We start from the raw sequence: 21,799 nt of genomic DNA, 5'->3' as shown, positions 1-21,799 counted from the left end.
CTGAAAAACATTAATTACAGCTTTGAAACTGCCAGACTTGTCTAATATCATATTTGCTATTGGCATGCATTCATTTTTACTAATGAACCCTTGAAACCAAATATTTTCTGGAAAAAATAAAGTATTAGAAAAACGTCTTACTGCATCACTACCTGTAGGCAGATCCAAAAGATAGATTTCAGAGTTGACACTTAAGAATTGCTGCTCTGTTCCATAGTCTTTATTTAGTGGAATTCCACTGGGCTTGATTTCCCCCATGTTGTTCAATGCTGACATGAGACCTCTAGGTTGAAATTCTGGATTCTGGAGTTGAAATATCATGAACCACATACCACTCTCCTCTTTTTCATCTGGTCTGGAAGAGTCTGTGGTGTACTGAAATGGCACTGAAGCTCAATTAGAAACATAGAAACAGAGTGAGTCAGAAGGGGCCTCCTGGGCCATCTGACCCCCAGCTCCAGCCTGTTCTGCTCACAACATGCAATTAATTAATACAAGTTATTGTGAGTGGCCCATCTGACCATCATGATCAACCACATTTGGATGGAGTTACTCTCGCTTTTAAGGATCAATTTCATAATTTGGACATACTTCTTGATCTATGTTTGGTTTGGCCTCCAAAGGATCTGAAGGTCATTGGGTTGGAATGGATGTACTGCAGGGATTTGTGGTTCATTACAGAATTTCTGTGGGCATGTGGACGGAAGTCTTGGAGGGCTAACCATTTGTATAATCAGTTGTCTCCCACCCTGGCTAAGTATATCGGCCAGCTTGGAATGGTCTGTCTCAGAAAGTAGAAACCTTTAAGGACTTGTTCTAAGAGGAAAATGTTGCATTTGTGTCAAAGTAGGTAGGTGTACACCTCATTGAAAAAACCATTTCTAGACTTTCCGAGTTAAGATAACCACCACCCAGTGTCATATATTTCAACTCATGGACAACGGGACTGTGAATGTTTCACCCAGAAAATCTGGGTGAAATAATTTATCTTGAATCTTTTTCTAATCTGGTTCCAGCCCAGTTTCAGATCAGAAACTGCCTGTTTCACCCTAGTGGATTATTTGCACCAAGAGATTGATAGGGAATGCTACCCTCTTTATTTCTCTAGGTCTCTCAGTAGTACTATTCTTCTGAACTGCTTTTCCAGGGTTCTCAGAGAACACTATGCTTAGGTGGCCCTGATTATCCCCCTGAGTGGTTGGGGGAGTCTTTGGGAGATGATGCTAGGGGGATGATGCTAGGGGGATGATGCTGCACATTGATTAAAAATGTTAACAACAGCAGCTTAAACCAGATAAGGCAGAGGACTTACGAAACCATATATTGGTCAGGGGACCGGTTAGCCTAAGGATAGGCATGCAACCTGTCTGAGCTGGGATAACATTCCCTCTTAAGTAGAAAAACGTGTAGCTGTTTCCAAAAGGTGGTAATAGCGACTAGGGTGATTTGTCCAGCTTCAGCTAGCATGGCAGCTACAACCTTCTCTAGAGAAAATAAACCTGGCCACAGTTACTTACATGTCATTACATGTCGCATGTGCAAACAAGGCTACTGTAACACACTTTATATGGGCTGCCTTTGAATAGCATTCAGAAGCCTAAGTTGATTCAAAACACTCTCACCAGAGTTTTTATAGGACAGACTGGCTGGACCATATTGCTTTCAGTCCTTTGTGGCTTTATTTAATAACTTTTGTAGGCCACATTCAAATTGCTAGTTCCTACTTTTGAATCTCTAAATAGTCTGGAACCTGGGCATTTAAATGAGTGTTTCTTCCTGCCTTCTCTGGAGATTCTGCTCCAGATTCTCCTGCTGACTGAGGTGCAGCATGTAAGCCCAAGTACCTTACATTTGTAGTTGTCGTGCCCTCCTAGGAAAGTGGAGGCTTTATTTTTGTTTGGCCATCTCATTATGACCTGGCTTTTAAGTAAGGTTTCGGTGGAGGCTGTTTGGACTGGGTTCTCAGAGCTGTGGTGCTGGGGTTCTGCTAACTGCTTTTGTGCTGGCTGTCCTCAGGCTGAAATCTATTTATCTGATTTGAGTGTTGTATTTTCTGTTAGTCACTGTGACTATTTTGGGGGGAAGAAAAACAAGATAATTTTAATAGACCACAACTACCTATGATGGCTTACATTGCCCAAGAAATCTTACTCACTGAGTGTAGAATATCCCCTTAATATAGAAATTGGCTGTCCATGTCTTAGAACTATCTGACTATGTTATGTGAAATACACACATATTTTTTTTTTATCAGAAGAGCTTCACAGTGTATAATTATTCTGAAATCTGTGAATGCTGAAGTCTGCAGTGTCATCTATGCAGTATTTAAAACCAGGCAGCTGATTATCTCTTTATTGCCAGGAAGACTTGGGAATGCTGCTGAATGCAATAAGATAGCTTAAATTTCACTCCCACTAAACAATACTCTCTCTTTGTTGTTGTAGTTGTTAGACAAACCAAGAAAATATTGTAGACAAGCTTTGTTCTGCCAAGGTGAGAATGGAGCCTTTCTAGCTATAGATTTTTACTGAAGTGAAAAGGAGAATACATAAGAGTGTCGGGAGAGAGGCAACCAAATCTGTTGTCTGTCTAGGACAAAAGCATGACTCTAGAGAAAAGACATGGCCGTGTGCCAGGAATGATCAGATATGTGAGGTGGATATCCTTCGGAGTTAGGATTTTACATTTCTGCAGGTGTTGGTCAACATGTTAATACAGAAGCTGTGTTGTGATATTGATTTTCATAGAGTACCAGCTAGAGGAGAGGATGGATGGTTTAAAAATACTCTTACATGCCATTATAGCTGCTTCATTTGATAACTGACATTTACTTAGACACAGTATTTAGGAAGCTTGACATGGGCACAAACACTTGCCATGTGCAGACATTTTTATTCTTGTATCTGTTTGTTGGTTTGGCAGATCATTTAGATTTAAAACTTCTGTCTCTTTTGTATGTATGAACCCTGTACCAGTATAAGCTTACACCTGTAACTCATACTATGATGTCAGTACAACAATTTGTGTGTATAATATACATATGGTATCTTTCTGTGTGTTAAATGAAAAATAAAACTGTAAACTGCATGGTAAGGGGTACCTGGCTATGCATGTGTAGGCACAATTTTGATCTATTCTAATAATTATTTCCTTTTCCCTTGCAGCTGAAGCTTGAAGACAGGTCAGTGGTTCCTCGAGATGTCGTCAGGCATATGGGCTCACATGTAAGTGCTGCTATTTTTGTGTGTAGGTAGAGAAGGAAATCAGTGCTTCATGTTTCAATAGTGGTAAGACCATAGGCTGAATTTGCAACACAGAAAGTATTTGGCACTAAATGTGATCTGATTATATTGTAAAATATATTTGCCGTTTTGAACACAGTAATCTACAGCTCAGAACTAAAGCAATGTCTTAACACACTTGAGCAACAACTGCAGCTGAGGCCAGCCACATTAAAATGCATCTTATGTATTGAACATTTTGGCCAGAATAGCAGTGTCAGCACTGGAGATGCATTACTCTTTCCAAACAACCCTCTTGTTCAGATGTTGATTTCTGCAGTGAGCAGTTTGCTCTGTACTGTTCCACAGTTTTCAAAGAATTATAACCAAAAAATTAAAAGGTGAATTTAATTACATAGTTGTTGTTTGTGTCTGATGGGTACACTTATTCAGGGTTCAGTAAACACATTTCCCCATGGCAACATGCAAGCATGAAATCCCAAGTTGGGCAGTGGAGGAGGTTTAACAGTCTCTGAAAAGGTCCAAAATGGAATTGGACTGGGGAGGAGGAATGGCTTTCAGAGACACAGTGAAAGACATAAAATAGCCACAACAAACTGACATACTTCTGTTATGCATTTAATTGCCTTACATTAAAAGTACCTGAAGCTGATTGGTGTTCAGGGTTAATTTAATGGTGCTTAACTGTACAGCAGACCCCTAGCAGACATATTGTATCTGTAAGGCTGTTTGTGTACCATTGAAGGCAGATTTGTAACACATTGAATGTTAGTCTGGCTTTATTCCCTCACTTTAATTCAGATATCTAAAATTAAAAATCTTAACTTCTCCTTCAATAGCAACAACAACAACGTGCTGCATGGTGTTGTGAAGAGAGGAAAAAATGTGAATCTATGTTATGTGAATCTACACTTGCTTAAAAAAACAGTGGTTGTAACACTTGATATGTAGTCATTCTGTTTCAGTTTTGTTTGTTAAGTGATCATGGAGATGGCTGAACCCATTTCTGAGAACTCAAAATCTATTTTTATGCTGCAGTTAACACCCCTGTGTGCATTCATGCTTCTAGTGACCACAGAGCATTCTATACAGGGAATGACTAACAGATCACTATTTTGTGTCCTGTTAGTCCCCATTCTCAAAAGCAATGACAAAGCAGCAGGAATCATGCAAGGAGAGAGACAACACGATTTAAAGGATGTTAAGAGTGATTACTTAAGCCTGCAAAAAGTGCTTTGCTCTCTAAAAGAGCATGCGCTGACCACAGTCTGTTTTTAAAAGTAAAAAGGATAATGCAGCTTAAAAATGGGAGAGTGGGATCATTAACTATTGGTCAACCGGAAGTTGCTGCAATAATATTTGCATTTATTAATGAGCACAACCCAATGCTGGAATAATGTTGCACAATACTTTGACCTTCTCTGAATTCTTTTGCACTCTAGTCAACCTGCATTGTGTGTAAATACACAGCACTGTAGCTTACACGTTCTCAGGAAACCTAGGGTATTTGCTGCCTCATCATGCAGGAAAATTATTTCAAGAGTTATTCTAAGCAACACTAGATGACACATGTCCTGGTCTCCCTTTCTGTCCCTGCTACTTTACGGCAGGCCAAGATGCAGCTTTGGGGGTTAAACCATCATCATATTGGTAATAAACATAAGAAGAGGTGTGCTAGATCAAACCAAAGACTTATTCAGTCCAACATTCTGTTGCAACCATGACCAGCAAGCTGCCTGTAACAGGCCTATAAGCTGGACATGAGCACAATAGCCCTTCCTGCTCATTTGCCTTCAGAAGCTGACATTCAGGGACATGCTTCCTCTGGCACTGAAGATAATATATAGCTACAAGAGATAATGGCGTTCTTGGTAGTACCCCCTCCACCTATCCACTCATTGAACATTGTGCCACTTGATGCCTGCCATGCCCCCATCATTACAAACCTCCAGGTGGACTCTAAAATTGACCTGATTACTTTGGCCTATAATAAGTTAGATGTTTCCTACCAGATTTTATCTTTAACATTATCATTGTTTGTATTGTAAGTCTTGTCTTGTTATGTTTTGTATGCGTAAGGCTTTTTGTTGCCTGCCATCTGGGGAGCATTTGCCCTAAAAACCTGCTTATAAATCCTCTAAATAATGCAATAATAAATAAAAATAATGACTAGTAACCACTGATAGCCCTATCCTCCATGAACTGATTCATTTATTAAGTAGTGCCAGCCCTCCAAAGCCAGTATGTGCTTCCATTAATAGACCTAGTCCTTTGGGTTTAGCTACAGAAGCCAGTAATGGATTGTGCTCATTAATAAATGCAAATATTATTGCAGCAGCTTCCAGTTGACCAACAGTTAATGATGCATCTTGGTTCTTACTTCCTTAGTGGGCCCAGCAGTATGCAGGTACAAGTAGTCTGGCTGAGCAGTGATATTGAACACTTATACTTGCTTTTTCTTTTGAAGCTCAAAGTGACAATAAATAAGGTTTATTATTTTAATTAATGCTTTGTTCTGATATTTGTTCTGCAAATGGGGAGTAAAATAAATGCTGTTTATAGGCTTAAATTAAAGTGTTGAAAGGGTGCATTCATGCTATTTCTTAACACTCTAACGTTGATACACACATTATCCTCATATTGCAGATGTCAGGGCTGAGAGAATATTGACTTTGTACCAATTTATCCCACAAATATTATTATTTGATTTAATATATAAATATGCATTAAGTTAATGTATAAATTTACTTCATACACTAAAGTATAAATATACTTCTCTTTATCTGAGTGCTTGCTTTCTCTAAGTACTGATAGAATCTAGTCAAAAGGGTAAGGTTATCTGACGAGTGAACTGCCTACTTGCAAAGATGCAAAGTCATGTAAGATGGGTTCCAGAGAAGGGTAATGTATTCAGAAAAGGACTTGCCTTAATTCTTCATCTTATTATGCTGTTTTTCTGTGGTCTCAGATTCTTGTTCTAATGATAAAATAGTAGCTGGAGCTTGCAGGACTGTCAGGTTCAGTTTGGGCACACCTTGAGAATGTGCTGCAGTTTCAAAACCCTTTCTTTGCCCTTCCAGGACAGCCAGTGTGGGACAGTTATTGATGTGAATATAGAGTGTGCAGTAAAACTGGTGGGGACCAACTGTATCCTTTATCCTGTCAACAGCAAGGATCTTCAGAACATCTGGGTGAGAGTGCTTAAAAGTACTTGTTCTAGCACAGCAGGAATGCTAGGAATGGCCTGAGACATTGTGCTGCCTAAAATGAAGGGCAAGATGATGACCTTCCCATTTCATTCCCAAAAGACTGGACTTATAGTAGAAGTGTCCTCAACACTGGAAATGGGACAACATCCTTTATCACACCTGAAGGCAGCTGGTTAGGTTAGGGGGGGTCACAGGGCAGGCCACACAGTACACAACAACGCTCTCCTCTAACATCTTTCTGCCACCCCGCAGGATCTGTCATCTGAGTCAACCACTTCACTCTGCCTGTTGGTAGGGCCAGCCTGAGCAAAACTAAAAACTTAGCAGATTTAATCCTGATTCAGCAGGAAAGATATTGCCTCCCTATGTACAGCCTTGTCCTAGAGGGTGTTTCAGTTTTAAGCCAGAAATGGGGAATGTGTGTTCCTCTAGATGTTGTTGGACTGCAGCTGCCTTTATTTATATTTGTACATTTATATGCCATGCCTCTTAGTTGGAGGCTCTCAGGGTGGGTTACATTAATTACTTAATTAATGTTGTATTTTTCTTTCCAAGGAACACAAGGCAGCTTGCATAATTCTCCCCCTCTCAATCTTATCCTCTCAAGAACAACCCTTTAGGGTAGTTTGGGCCAAGAGGCTATGACTGGCTCCATGTCACCCAAGCAACTTAATGGTTGAGTGAGGACTAGAATCCAACTCTCCTGAGTCTCAGTCCCACACACTTGCACAGGCTGCCATTCCTTACCATTAGCTAAGCTCGTAGGGCTGAGGAGGACCACACTTTACTCTCCTCTGCTTTTATGGTTGCTTGACTTGGAAGTCAAATACCTTGAAGAACTGCCTTCTACCACACAAACCTGCTTGCATGTTAAGGTCATCTTCTGAGGCTCCTCTGTAGGTTTCCCTTATTTCCTGAGTTTAGGTGCATGACTTCTGGCACTCTCTTTGTAGAATGCTTCCCTGAGGGCCAACCCCACCCGCCATCCTTTTATTTTACGGTGCCAGAACAATATTTTGACTCTCCCATGCTTTAAACTACGTTGATTCTTTGCTAAACTGTTAAATTATTATTTCTCTGCTGTGTTATTGTTTTAAAATTGTTATTAGTTATCTGATGTTTCCAGAGTGGTGGTTTACAGTGGTATTGCAAAGTGGGATATAAATTTGTAAAATGAATAATGTAGCATGTTCATTACCACCATCTCTTTTGAATATGCAGCTGTTTCCTGTCAGAATAAGCTGGGAGTTAGTCTGGAACAAATGGGGTGAGAAGCTTCTGTGTAATGATTAGCCAGAGCGATCACTTGATCAAGGCAGTCCCATGGCAACAATATAATTCTGAGCTGCAGTGGTTAATACACTGTGTTAGCAAAATATTTAAAGGAACAAAGTATCCTCCTGTACACAGAATGCACAGGAATTGGCGGCCTGTAATTTCTGAGTACATTTGTTTGCTCTAAACATTTCATTCTTAATTTTTAAAAGTGTATTAGTTCAGTTGGACAGTGAAGTAAATGGTCTTGTCAGCAGTCTGAAACCTTCCTTAAAATTATGAGAAATACTGCAGTCCTGATTGCCACTGTTTTCACACTTTTGCAGAGGAATACAATTCTAAGCTGATCTTCAGGCGGGAGACACCATTGTTCTGTTATTTATTTTATTTATTTATTTAGAATATTTATATGCCGTCCTGTCACGACGGGACGGCATATAAGCTTGTTAGGGGCTGTCATTAGGTTTGAGCTGAAAAAATGTTCTCTATAGTTGTGACCAAGAGAACAGGCATCCTAACTTTCTTTTTCCCCCTTCAGCCTTTCATGTATGGTGACTGTATAGCCTATGACTGGTGGCTGGGAAAAGTATATGATTTAAAGAACCAGATCATTCTGAAACTCTCCAATGGTGCCAGGTATTTCTTTTGCTTCCCTTACAGTGCAATTTAATTCCAGCCTTCCCCAACCTAGCACCCTTCAGATGTTTTGGACTTCAATTCTCATCAGCCCTGCCAGCCTGGCCAATATTCAGGAATGCTGATAGTTGTAGTCCAAAACATCTGAGTGGTACTGGGTGGAGAAGGCTGATGCAGACTCTTAGTCTGCAGTTCGTGAGTAAACACCATTAACATTAGGTAGAATTTAACACCTGACGTACATTTATTGGATTGGAATGACACTTGAACAGTTGAAACTGGTGCTTCATGATATTGAGGAAGAGAGGCCAACTGACAGCTCATTGTTTGAATTTAGCTCTGAAGCAATTTTATGGCCCCAGCTATCCTTACTAAAGTCTTTAAGACAGGGGTCTCAAACTCAACTTACCTGGGGGCCGCTGGAAGTAGAGTCTGGGTGAGGCTGGGCCGCATCAAGCATTCCACCACCACGGTGGTGGTGGGCCGCTCATCCCGCGTCGCTCCCGGAGGCACTTTGAAGGCTGCAGGGCCCCTCCCCTGTGCCCCGCCTGGCCCAGCAATTGGCCCGCGGGCTGCGAGTTTGAGACCCCTGCTTTAAGAGATTCCATTATTGTTACATGTCTCTTGGATGCTATGGGTAAAAAACTCAACTTTTGCATCTGTTCTGAAGAACCTAATTAATCTGATTTTCTAAAGGAGTGGTGGGTAGGGTTTTTGTTTTGTTTTGTTTTGTTTTTTGCATGGGAGACAAGTTTAAAACCTCATGGCAGGGTGTATACTAATGCCTGCTCACCCCAGTGCAGTGCTGATAAGGTAAAACTGCTGTTTGACCACTGTCACTAGCAGAAAGGGAACCACTATACTGATCACGGGCAGGGAGAGGCTTCAGCACCAGTGATCCTGATGAAGAGCATAGAAGCAGGAGTCTTTCCCACAAATGGCCAGGCTTCCACAGCCTCCCAGAGAGCAGCCAAAGGGCTCCTGTAGCTTGCCAGTTACCCACTTACATTCTAAACCAGGGGTCCTCAAACTTTTTAAACAGGTCCAGTTGAAAGGTGCCGGTGATGGCTGTGAGCCGCCAAGGCAGTGTGGGCGGGGGGCGTGGGCCAGGGTAGGTCTGGGGGCACATGCGTGCGTGGCGAGGCAAGGTGCCAGCTTGCTCCCAAGGAGATCCTTTTCTCTGAGCAAGTCCAAAACGATCTCTGCATGAGCAAGCCCCCACCTCGCCACACACGCGCGCTTGTGGCGAATCCAAAACCATTATGGTGGGCTGGATAAATGGGCCTGGCAGGCCGCATCCGGCCCGCAGGCCATAGTTTAAGGACCAATGTTCTAAACTGTTGCTGTAATCCTGATGAATTTATAGGAGAGAGAGAGAGACCCCAGTAATAACCTTTGCTTTGGGAACTGCTAAAATAGTTAACCCTGGCCTGTAAGATTTCTCACAGCACCTTCTTTTCCATTCCTGCTATCACATATCAAATGGTTTATTAAAATATGATAACACTGACTGTAGACAATGACTGCAGTTTTTGTCTTTTGCTCCAGGATTGAATTATTAATTGCATTTCTATACCACTTTTCTGGAACGGAACAAAGTAGCTTACATCAATTCAAAAAACAAATTTTAAGCAACTGAAAAATTTTAAACATTGCCTTCCTAAATGGGTTAGGAATGTTAAACCAAGTTATAAGAGTACATTGAAACATATTTGACATGAAGAGAGCTATCCTATGTTTCTAACAGTTACTGTTCCTTTCCTTAGGTGTTCCATGAGCACAGAGGATGCAGCAAAACTCTATGATGTCTGTCCACACGTCAGTGACTCAGTAAGGGGTTTTGTGTCTTTATTAGAATAGCTTTCGATTTGCAGGGATGTTTTATTGTAGACTGTATGCCCCACTTATGGGAGCACCTCTAGTTGAAGGACTATCCTAAGCTGGGGATTAAAGTGCAGGTTTTACTGTTGCTGCAACAACAGTGGTTCAGTGGAGCACTGGTGAATGGTACCCTTTCATTTATATGGAAGAAAAATCTTGCATTCAGAACACTAGCATTACAGTGTTGACCCCATCTGAACTTTTTCTGATTGTAATCTGCTTTGTTTCATTATAATGACTTTTGCAGGCAGATTTTGGTCTTATCCTATTCACTTTTGCAAGCATTTTGCAATTGCTCTTTTCCTGTCCAAAATATGAATGGCTGCCATTCACTTTCATAGGAAGAGGTAAAATGATTCGCTATACCAATGCAGTTTCGGCAAGGCCTCATGTGTCTTCACTCATTTCCAGTACTGGATGTCAAAAAATTAAACCACTTCTCTCAAACATGGTTCCAGTGGGTTGGATATCCTTCTTACTACTTGTCTTCCTATAGCTTTGATGTTTCATGTGCAATCTACTTTTGTTTTCTCCTTTATAACTAAAGAAATGGACTCAGAAAATACAGTATATTGCCAGATGTCACGGGCATCACTGAAATCGTTGAGCACAAGTTAACAGTTGTATTTTCTATCATCATGAAATAGAATGTTCTGCTGTTTGATACTGAAATAACTCAGATATAACTAGCAATTATTTGTTTCTACCATCAGTCATAATTCTGCATACCTGACATTTTCCTAGTTGCCTTAGAAACTGCTACTGTGATTAGCTAAAGCAGGGGAAAGCACTTTGGGAGTGGAGAAACTTGCCACAAATGATGGCAGTAGGATAGGAATACAGAAATCCCATTCTACAGAGACAGAATATGGTCTAGCCTTACCTGGCTCTGACTTGCATTTCTTACTGTATTGCTTCATTTTTTTCAGGGCCTCTTCTTTGATGACTCATATGGCTTTTATCCTGGACAAGTTCTTATTGGTCCCTCAAAGGTTTTTTCAAATGTGCAGTGGCTTTCAGGAGTGAAACCCGTTCTCAGCACAAAGAGCAAGTTCAGAGTGGTGGTAGAAGAGGTATGGCTTAGGGCATTTGACAGTGTTGCGAGATCACTGTCTTGCCAGGCATTTTTTGGAAAACAAGTCTTGTTGTGTGCCTTCTGAAACAAATGTGTTGTCTTTGTTCCTGATATAAGCTTACAACAGTTCGAACTGTGAACCCTAACCCTTCCCTATTACTTTAGGATCTCGTTTAAATTCAAAGCAGTGTTGTTTCACGTTCTACTAACTGCTCAGTTCTCAGACTAAATCCCCAATCAGCTCCTGCAGTGAAAGGAAAAGTTTATTAAGAAAGTTACCTCCATTTTAGATTATATCAACTTAGATACTTTACCAAAATAGTACTCAGTAAATGTACTGTTTCCAGCTATTTAAGAAGCATGTGTGTGTGAATTATTTCCAAAAAAAAAAGCCCTATAACTGCTTAGGTCTGATATTTGTGGTTCAATTTGAAGGTGCAACTCTAGAAGCAGAATTATAGTTTGAGATGAACAAAAAGTATCAGAATATGTACCTGAATAATGCAAAAATGCTTTATCAGAAACTCTGAAACTGTTTAGCAAATGGCTTCAAAGTGCTATGTATTTGATATTAAATATAGTGAAATGTTTTAAGAGCATTATCTTCTCTTCTTACCCCATTTTTGTTTTCTAGGTGCAGGTGGTGGAACTGAAAGTTACTTGGATCACTAAAAGCTTCTGTCCTGGAGGTACAGATAGTATAAGCCCACCACCATCTTTAATCACCCAGGAGAATTTATCTAGGTAAGGAATACGTCATACTCCATATCCTAAAAGCTCTGCTCTTAATAAATTACTTTCTGCCTGTATGTTGCTGTCAGAACAGCAATAACAAATTTTCATGTAACAGAACTATTGCTACAAACTTCTGAAATGGGATGGTGAATGATCATCTGAACAAAATAAAGATGTCTAATAGCCAGCAAAGGACTTCATTTTAAGTCTTCCCTCTGGGACTTGCCTTTAGTGTCAGAATTCATTTATTCCAGGGCTGAAGTGAGTTTTTGGTGCAAAGGCAGTGAACAAACCTCAATCTAGAATTGCAGTTTGACCTCACAGTTCTAGGATTAACAAGAGTAGTTTCCATGCAACATGTCATTTCAATCAATCACTGTGCTTCTAATTTTACAAGTTAGCTGCTGAGTATCATTCTTCAGAAATTGCTCCTGGAAGGCTGCAGGATATTAAAGGAAATTCTGAGAAGACAAAGATGCATCTGAAAAAAAGTTAGCCTTGATGTGCTGCATAGCATGATGATGGAATTACAAGGTTAAACATATTTTAAATTGTGCAGAGTTCCTGTAGAAAACTTAATAACATGAAGCTGACACCATGGCAAGTTTTCCCCTGTTTGTGTGTTAAATAAACAGAATTACTTCAAAAATCTTTATTGTTTTATTCTGCACATCAAACCTTTTATACTGTGTTCAGAATAGGAGAATATTTCCCCTTTGTTCTGGATTAGCAATTTTTTTATTGTCAAATTAAGCCTAAAATGAAGAGTTGTCTCCTTTCAAATCCAGTAAGTTCTCACACTGCTACCACCTTGTTTGTACTTAAAAGCCCCAATGGATATTAGCCGATAGCTGACAAAAATCTCATCAGCCTACAGTGAGGTGATATTGCTGTCATCTTGTCTTTTAACAGAGTAAAGCGTTTGGGATGCTTTGACCATGCTGAGCGGCAACTTGGGGAAAGGTGTCTCTATGTTTTTCCTGAGAAAGTGGAGCCTGCAAAAATCACATGTGAGTGCCCAGAAAGAAACTGTGTCCTGGGAGAAGGATCAGTTGCCAAAAAGGTATGTATGCTGACGTTGCCTGGCTGAGAATTTCCAGCAACTGCTTCTATGCTGTCTGGTTTGCTCAGAATTTCTGTAGACTGTTCTGAATGTCTGTTAAGTCATACTTGCTTGGCCCTGGTACAGCTCCACTCAAGCTCATCTGTTGACCTTCTTAAACGTTGGAAAATGAGCTCTCTAAGTTGTACTGCCTCCCTGCAGCCCCTGCCATCTTGAGAGTATTTCGCCCTCCCTTTGCCCCACAGTTAAGAGAGAAACATAGAAACACAGAAGCAGAGCGATTCAGAAGGGGCCTCTCAGGCCATCAATTCTGACTCCGGCTCCAATCGTGACATGCCTGCCATGTGCATGTTCAGCATATCCTTGAACACCCTCACCAGCGTTGCTTCAGCTACCTCCCATGGAAGCCCATTCCATTCCGTAGGGGTCCTAACTGTCAGGAAGTCTTCCTGGCATCCAGATTGAACCTTGGTTCCCTGAGCTTTGCTGCACTCGAATATGTCCTGCCCTCTTCCACAGGGTAAAACCGGTCTCTACCCACCTCTGTGTGACACCCCCTCACATGTCGCCAACAGATCCCCTCTGAGTCTCTTCTCCAGGCTGAAAAGATCCAGTTCCCTCTGTCTCGCCTCATACTGCTTCTCCTGCAATCTGGCCACCATCCTTGTGGCCCTACACTGCACCGATTTCAGCCTGGCTATATCCTTCCTATAATGTGGAGCCCAGAACTGAACACAATACTCCAGTTGCGGGTGCACCAGAGTCATGTAGAGTGGTAGTAATACCTCTCTTGATCTAGAAGCCACACTTCTGGCTATGCAGCCAAGGGTGGTGTTCGCTCTCTTGACCACTGCATCACACTGCTGACTCATGTTTAGCCTGCAGTCGACCAGTACCCCGAGGTCCCTTTCACAAGTGCTGTTCTCCAACCACTTGTCCCCTAACCTGTACTCATGACACCCATTCCTATACCTCAAGTGCAAGACCTTGCACTTACCTGCATTGAACGCCCTCCTGTTGTCCCCTGCCCACTTCATAGTCTGTCCAGATCCTTTTGGATTCATAGTACCTGCTCTTCAGTTGGGGCCACCACCCCCAAGAACAAATTGCTCAGTGGCTTCAGGAAAGAGGTTTGTTTGTTTGTATCCTCCTTTTTTCTTACAACGAACTCAAAACAGCTTACATCATTCTGCTGCTGCTCCTCCCAGTCTTATCCCCACAACAACCACCCTGTGAGATAGGCTGGGTGGAGAGTCTGCAATTGTCCCAAAGTCACTCAGTTGGTTCCATGGCCAAGCAGAGACTAGAACCCAGGTCTCCTGAGTCCCAGTCCTGCAGTCTTAACCACTATATACCACACTGGCTCTCGTTGAGATGCACCACTGTTAATTGGAATTCAGACTGAGGAGGCTTGCTGACTCACCAGGATGCTTAACCATCCCCAAAGAATTAGTCCTCAATGAACTTGGCTAACTCTAACCGTGATTAACTTTGGTGTTAATGTATGTCAGCAAGTGGGGCTGGCTTTCAGAATGTGCTGCAAGAAGAGTATGTGGTTCCACAGTTAAGAAAGGCAGCCTTCTGTGATGCTGTGGCAGGAATACATACAACACTTGATCTTTTAGAGAAATTACATCTGTTCCATTGTTCAGGTGAGCTGACTGAAATGGTAACAACTGTCATAGGGTAAATTTACCTCTGTTAGCAACCTTTCCATGCAACAGAAGATCAGTCTGTGAGAGATTATTTGCAGTAACATTTTTTTAATAAGCTAGTTTTCACACGAGTGCTACATGTTTACATGGGCAAAGGAATCTGTGTCTCACCTCTGCTTTCAAATTCAAACCCTGTTGAAATCCTGAATGCTTAACCCTTTTAACAATCATAAATCTGAAATGGGGATCAACACAAAATTCACATTGCAGATGGCTGCTTTAATCATTTCAAATAGAAAAATGATTATTTTGTGGAAGGCATAGAATATATTGCATTACTAAAACTGTCTCTTTCTGTAATTAAGGGTATGTATCGACACATTCTCTATGAATGTTTAGGACTTCTTTCCCCATTGTTTATTACCTACATGGGTGTTGTCCTCAGAGATGATTCATGTGTTTCAAAGCATAAAATGGAAAAGCACCAATTCATAGAAAGATAATGCACTGATCTTTACAAATATCTGTCTTATGTTAAGCATGCATTTGCATGCTTAATAGAAGTCTTGACTTCTATTTTACTTTTTTGTCTTAGTGTGTTACTTTGTGGAAATGAAGTACAGAAAAGAAACCAGGCGAAGACCTTTTTATTCAAACGCTATTTTAATTGTTAACATTATCTATTTATTTTATTTTTCGGACCAGGTTGACTCATATTATATTGTTTTATTCTGTCCTTATTTATTTATTATTGTGAGCCGCCCCGAGGCTTCGGCGAATGGGGCAGCATAGAAGCCTTCTAAATAAAATAAATAAATAAATAATAAAAAACCATGCCATTAAAACTTTTCTTGAGCTAAGAGGCTTATGGTTTTTAATTTATTATAACAGCCTTTTCCCTTCTAAAGTAGTTCAGATCTTTGTGCTTTAGGTTTGGTATTGCAGTCAGTTATTCCATTTTTAATCAATTTGTTTTCCTTTGTTTACCTTGCATGTGGATGCAGCTTGTTCATTTTTTCATCATTTCCATCTCTTCAACAGCCATTCTTCTATATTAAGGATGTTAGTCCTTTCATTATCAGGCCCATATCATGTTGGCAGCTATTGTAACAATATTTTTGCTTTTAACATATTTCTTAATTAACTAAATATGAAAATCTATGTACCATTAGAAAAGTTATTTCTGTTTGTTATCATGATCAACAGTTTATCAATGTCTTCCAAATGTAGTAATAGCTTACACCTTTTTTTACTTTAGTTTGTTGACGGAAATTATATCTAATCTTAGTGGAATATTCCTAGCTCTTCTGCTAATAGGCAGCTCTGTGTCTGTTCTGAAAATATTAATATAATCAGAGTTGGATTATCAAGACCTTCAAAATTTGACCCACCAAACCAAACACAGCCTACAGCCCTTGCATGATGGCTAGTCTGTTGTTTGATAAATCTGAGGCTGTAAAAAGAGGGAGACTGTTTGTTAAATACCCAGCAGGCCACAGTACTAGGCTTTCTGGATTACAGCTTTTGCAGCTTTCCTCAGTGGTTTCATGTGTCAAAAACAGTGATCATTTTCCCTCCAAAATCAGTGTCTATTTCTGAGACAAATATAAATATTCTGAATCTCTGTTCTGGACTGTAATTTGAATACTAGAGTACCAAAATTGTGGGTGGTTCCTCTAGACATATTTTACTTCTGTAGATATCCCATGCTTTCATCAATAATACCAACATTATGGTGTTTAATATTGCAGATGTCCTGTCCTTGTTTCGTATCCAACGTAAAGCCTGAAAAGGTACTGTACCAAACACTTGTTCTGTATCTGAAACACCATGCTTTCAATTAATGTCCTCCTAAGATCCATTTTAAGTAGTTAGTGGCTCTAATATCATGTAAAGCCCACCTTTTTCTTCTGAATGATTTAACATTCTAAATGTTTCTGTGTTCCCATCTAAAACTCAGTAGCAAATTTTGCCAGTAGCAAATACTACCATTTTACAGTAGCAAATACTACCATTTTACATAAAGCCATAGTGCTTTAGAGGAGTTTATTTTTAGGTAACATTTTATCCACCATTTATTCTTCCGAAAAAGTTTAACATAATCTTCTAAATCAACTGTTTACTCCTAATTTTATTCTTAAGAACAGATTTTTATAACTTTCTATATTAGTATAACAACCTATCAGCTTCTGGGGGGAGCATGGTGGAAACTTTTATCACAGAGCCTTCTGAATGAGGATGATGTGATTTGTAATCCAAAACTTAGTTGGGGAGGGCTGCGCTTGATTGTAATGAGCCTAGGAATTGAGATATTAAAACTGTTTCCAATTCAGTGCTCATCAATCTGACGTACAAGGAAGGTGTGCCAAATGTTAGGTCTTTCTCTGCCTTGCTGTTACTTACTGAGGCAACAGTTTTCTAACCTGACATTGTTCTGTGCCCCCACCAAAACATGGCCTCTGAGACTTCAAGTGGAGGTACAGTCCCCCCTCCCCCCTATTCATGCAGAATGGGAGGAAAGAGGCAATGCAGGAAAAGCCTTGTACTGCTTGCTTTATTGTTCTAAACACTGTGTTTTTTTTATCCCCCAGCCCTGATGTGACTTTCAGGACAGACATTGCTCTTCCTGTAGAGTCCTAGTCAGTAGTTACTACAGCAACATCAGCTATTGCCTAGAATGAAAACAAATAAAAATAAGCCAAATGCCTTTTGTGACCAACAGACAATTTCCTTACCAATGGACTATCCAGCTATGTCCAGCTATGTCCTAGATCAAGGACATTATGCTATAAATCAACTCTGATTATATTTAAAACAAAAAGGTTAGTCATTCTTCAAAGCTGGCAGACTATGCATATGGATGGTGGGTGGAGATGTATGCGCTGTGTGACTCTGCAGAGATGTGTGGTGCATGTGCATGCAGACAACTGGTGATTTGGTGCTGAGCTGCCTAATGAAGGAGTGACGGGATAGCTTTGTCCTCACTACGTTGCTTCATTTCTCCAATTGAGCCAGAAGTCAGTTGTTCACTTATATGGAGAAAAATAAAGAGGTATAGATTGGTAAGGGGCTAAGTCTGCTGGTATTAATTCTAAATCTGGGCTGATGACCCATTCTGTGGCTGCAGAGTACATCCCACTTATTTTGTTCCCTATATTGAGAAATTAGATAGTATATCCACAGGTTGTGCTCCATTTCTTAGCATAACACTAGGGGGATACCACTCTGTGAATTGGTTTTTAATATAAAAATTGCCTAGCAAATTATCTGTCATAGTGATTGACACCTTTGTGAAGGGAAAGTGTGTTATGGTAGAAAACACTAAGGAGGGACAGTGTGCCTCGGTCTTTGTGCTCTGGTGCCTTTGAATAATGAATTTGTTTTTAGTTTTAAATAAAATCAGAGTTGATGTATGACTTAAGGCATAATGTTTTGATGCATTCTTGCACAGCTGGGTAGTCTTTTGGTAGGATCGTCCAAGAAAAAGGTGAGCTGCTTCTTCATAGTGTGTGACTTCCTCATGCAGGTCATGTGCCTGTACGGAACAGAGCTTAGTCAGGAGTCTCACCTACCTGCTTTGCACATGCTGTCAGCATGGCTCTTGCTTGCAGTACAGTTGCTTTTCATTGGAGACAGCAAGTAGCAGCGTTCAGCATGTTCTTTAACACTTGTCTGTTGCAGTACAAAAATTGTTATTGATCCTTCCTGGGATCATGAATGGACTCTTCTCTCCTACTTCTTTTCCTGTTTTCTTGGAGCTTTTTTTCCACCTTCCTTTTGGCTTTTGCCCCTTTGTGGGGCATGGGCCTCTTCCAAGATGTTTTCTGCTGCAATGGGAAGATAACTGATGGAAATGCCTCTTTCCTTCTCTAAATGCAGACATATCTCACATTCCCACTGCCAGGGCTTTACTAAACAAGCCAGAAAAACAGCAGCATGTCTTCATACCCTCCTGGGGGAATAGGTCCTCAAGCTGGGAGATATAGCTACACTCTGTTGGCCCTTCACCCCCCCTCACCGTTCATTTGCAAAAACCCAGCTGCAGGTTTATGTCAATTTAATACAACACACATCCATGGGAAGCTTCCTCAGAAGCATGATATGCTGTGAAAGGCCACAGACATGCTTATTTCAGCAATTACTCCATACGACCTAGATGAGCATTCTCCACCACGATGACACCATTCTTCTTCTTGGTGGTATCATAAGTACAGAAGCACCCATCATTCTCATCATATGGAACAATCAGAAAGACCACCCACACATGCACTGCCAACTACATTGCATCCAAACACCAGATGTGCAGCCACTGCAGACTACCGCAGGACCTAAACTTACTAATTTACTGCCCATTCTCCACCTTCTTCTCCCAACCACTTACGTTGGGGTCTCTAATGGCCACCCACAAAACTCATTAATTACCAATTTTTAAAACAAATACATGGATTTGTATATTCCACAGAAATAAATGTGCATGTAACTGTCTAGCAATTATGCATAGGCTTCAACAAAAGGGGATCAGATATCCAAATAAGTATCCATTTGAAGGCAATGTATCTGTGTAATAACCAAAAAGAAACAACCTGTGCATTGGCAGAACATATGTTTAAAAGACACATTGGCTGTATTTCACTGCCAGCAACTAGCTGAAGTAGACAATTCTTTATTAAAGAGATGCTGTGGTGTCCAGTGGACTTATAACAAGTTATTGCTGAAGAAGAGCACACTAAAGCAGTGATTCACTGACTGGGCATTTTGTGGTGGTGTCCATGGTAATTTCTCAAATTCCCAAATGTGTCCATCAGTCCAAAATAATTGGGGACCCCTGCTCTAAGATGCTTCCATTCAAGGTGAAACTCTTCCCCCCAGAGTCAAGCAATCACCATCTAGTGCTTCCTTGGCCACAAGCACAACAGTAACTCCACTAACACATCTTCACATGGGACCAATCCAATTGTTCTTTCTCCAAACTGTCAACCCAGAGACTGATGCCAAAACTCAACTTCTAATTCCTTCCATTCCAGCCTCTTTACATATTGGTTCACTCAGGATCAGGGACTGTGGTACTGTCAGGAAAGAACTCTGCTCATCAAATTGCCTGTGGGCTCAAAAATCTTCTGGGCTGTCCAATCACATTTCTGGACAGTCCCATCCAAATCATTGCATTCAACATCACAGTTTTTCCCCTGTATCTGAACAAAGTGAAACAAAGTCTTTCTCCCTCTGTGGCTCAGCCTGACTCGTGTGCCCCCTGCCACATTTCACCTTCTGCCATCCTCTTGGCACAAATGTCAAACATCTGTGCACATTCACTTAGCCGATAAAGGGCCATGCCTCACAGCTGGGAATTTTCTCTGTCATATCCAGCCTTTTCAGCATGTAGTGCATTCCTTTCAACCTTTTTGCTAGAGTCCTGAATGTAAAATGTGATGCTCCCTGTGGCCAGTAGGGAACAGTTCAGAGTGTCCAGGTGACACTGTTCTCCTAGATGGGGGAAGTACCTTGACTTGGACTTTTTCTCTCTGCTTTCACATTAGACCCATTGCGAAGAAAACAGAACAACAGAGCCCATTGCATCCTAATTACCCTCTGGTGGCCAAGCCATTCATAGTTCACAGTGCTATTTGTCTCTGTTCTTCCTGTCAAATGGCACCTTTTTATGTCACCTTTGCCATACAGACAAGCTCATGAAGAGTGAAAAGAAAATAAAACCCTCCATTTGGAAACCTGTGCCTCACTGCATGGAAAGTGGGTGACTTAAAGAAATGAGGATGTGATGATTGCTTCCTGCAGACCTTTCCATTCAAACCTCGTATGCCACCAAATGGAAAGTATTTCAGACCTTTGCTGTTATGTGACAGAACCTGGCATCTTGTCATCTCCCTCACATAGTGGACTTTCTTCTTTAGCTTAAAATTAATGGTCTGGTGATCTCACCAATTAAAGTTTTCTTAGCAACACTGTCAGTTCATCATAACAAGATAAGAAAGTTTCTCCCTCTACTTACACCCTAGCATTAAACATTTCCCTGAAAAGACTTTCCAGACTTTATCCACCAGCCTCCCCCCATATTCTGGATGGAGCCTATCCATGCTCTTGGCACAACTTAATGATAACATACTTTGAACACCTAACTACAGCTGACCTAAGGCTCCTACTGGTGAAATTGGCTTTTCTGGTTGCTGTTACTGCAGCATGAAGAGCAAGTGAATTGTGTATTCTTTGGTATAATCAGCCTTTCATAGTATTCTACAAAGGTAAGATAGTCCTGGTCAAAGATTACATCTCTCTTCCTGAAGTATATTTATAGTTTCATTTGGTTCAGAACATTGTCATTCATAATGTCCCCAAGTTTGTCTGCCATTCTGACCCCCAAAAGGGATGCCCTTTCTCTTCACAGTGATTTGACAAATAAGTCATGTCAGTTGTCCACTTGCCAGCCATTATGGCATCTGCCCTCCACCCCCAGCAATATGTGGCTATTCAGCAAAGGCCATTGCACCTTCAGTTGGTTTCCTCCAGAGCATTTCACTTCTGCAGTTGTGCACCACTGCACCTTGGGCTCAACAATTTATCTTCATCAAACAATACCACCTAGACACCAGATGCAGCCTTTGGCAGGGTAGTTCTTGCTATCTGTGTCCCCCACAAGTTCTGCTGCTTTTCAGTTAGCCTTATATGCAAGTCTACGAAGGAGGAGAGCAAACATACCTGCAACTGGTTTTTACAGTGGCTATCTATGGACCCATTCAGCCCACACTCTTCTAATGCCTTACCAATTGTTTCCCTCCACTGTGGTGGATGTATAGCTAGAGTGGGCCAGGAGCTGTGCCTGGAGTGTGCAAGAGATGGTGGGCAGGACTCCTGCCTCAACTCAGCTTTAGAATGTTCTGAATGACTATTCTGCACAGGTGCATAGTCCAGAGAACCCAAGTTCCAGGGAAGCAACTTTCCTTTATTCTTAGAAAAGCAAGTCCATTGTTGTGCCTCCTGGGGTATGACTCCAGTGAATGCCATGAGTATTCCTG

General features: G+C 41.0%; 1 protein-coding gene across 2 annotated transcripts in view; it reads left to right on the top strand.

The window, feature by feature from the left end:
• Positions 1 to 21,799, top strand: part of UBE2O (ubiquitin conjugating enzyme E2 O) — an 89,132-nt gene that overhangs the window by 44,076 nt on the left and 23,257 nt on the right. Inside the window, exons 2-9 of one of the 2 annotated variants that reach the window (XM_044454102.1) lie at positions 3,165 to 3,224; positions 6,323 to 6,433; positions 8,265 to 8,362; positions 10,129 to 10,192; positions 11,173 to 11,316; positions 11,953 to 12,062; positions 12,966 to 13,116; positions 16,523 to 16,564. In XM_044454102.1, the coding sequence (XP_044310037.1) occupies positions 3,165 to 3,224; positions 6,323 to 6,433; positions 8,265 to 8,362; positions 10,129 to 10,192; positions 11,173 to 11,316; positions 11,953 to 12,062; positions 12,966 to 13,116; positions 16,523 to 16,564 (780 nt within the window). The remainder of the gene's footprint in view (positions 1 to 3,164; positions 3,225 to 6,322; positions 6,434 to 8,264; positions 8,363 to 10,128; positions 10,193 to 11,172; positions 11,317 to 11,952; positions 12,063 to 12,965; positions 13,117 to 16,522; positions 16,565 to 21,799) is intronic. The other variant, XM_044454103.1, reaches the window with a different exon arrangement.

Source organism: Varanus komodoensis, unplaced genomic scaffold, assembly GCF_004798865.1.
Source record: "Varanus komodoensis strain SLA01 unplaced genomic scaffold, ASM479886v1 scaffold7_1, whole genome shotgun sequence".
NCBI lineage: Eukaryota > Metazoa > Chordata > Lepidosauria > Squamata > Varanidae > Varanus > Varanus komodoensis.
The sequence above is the reverse complement of the archived record's forward strand: the minus strand, read 5'-3'. Positions and strand labels throughout refer to the sequence as shown.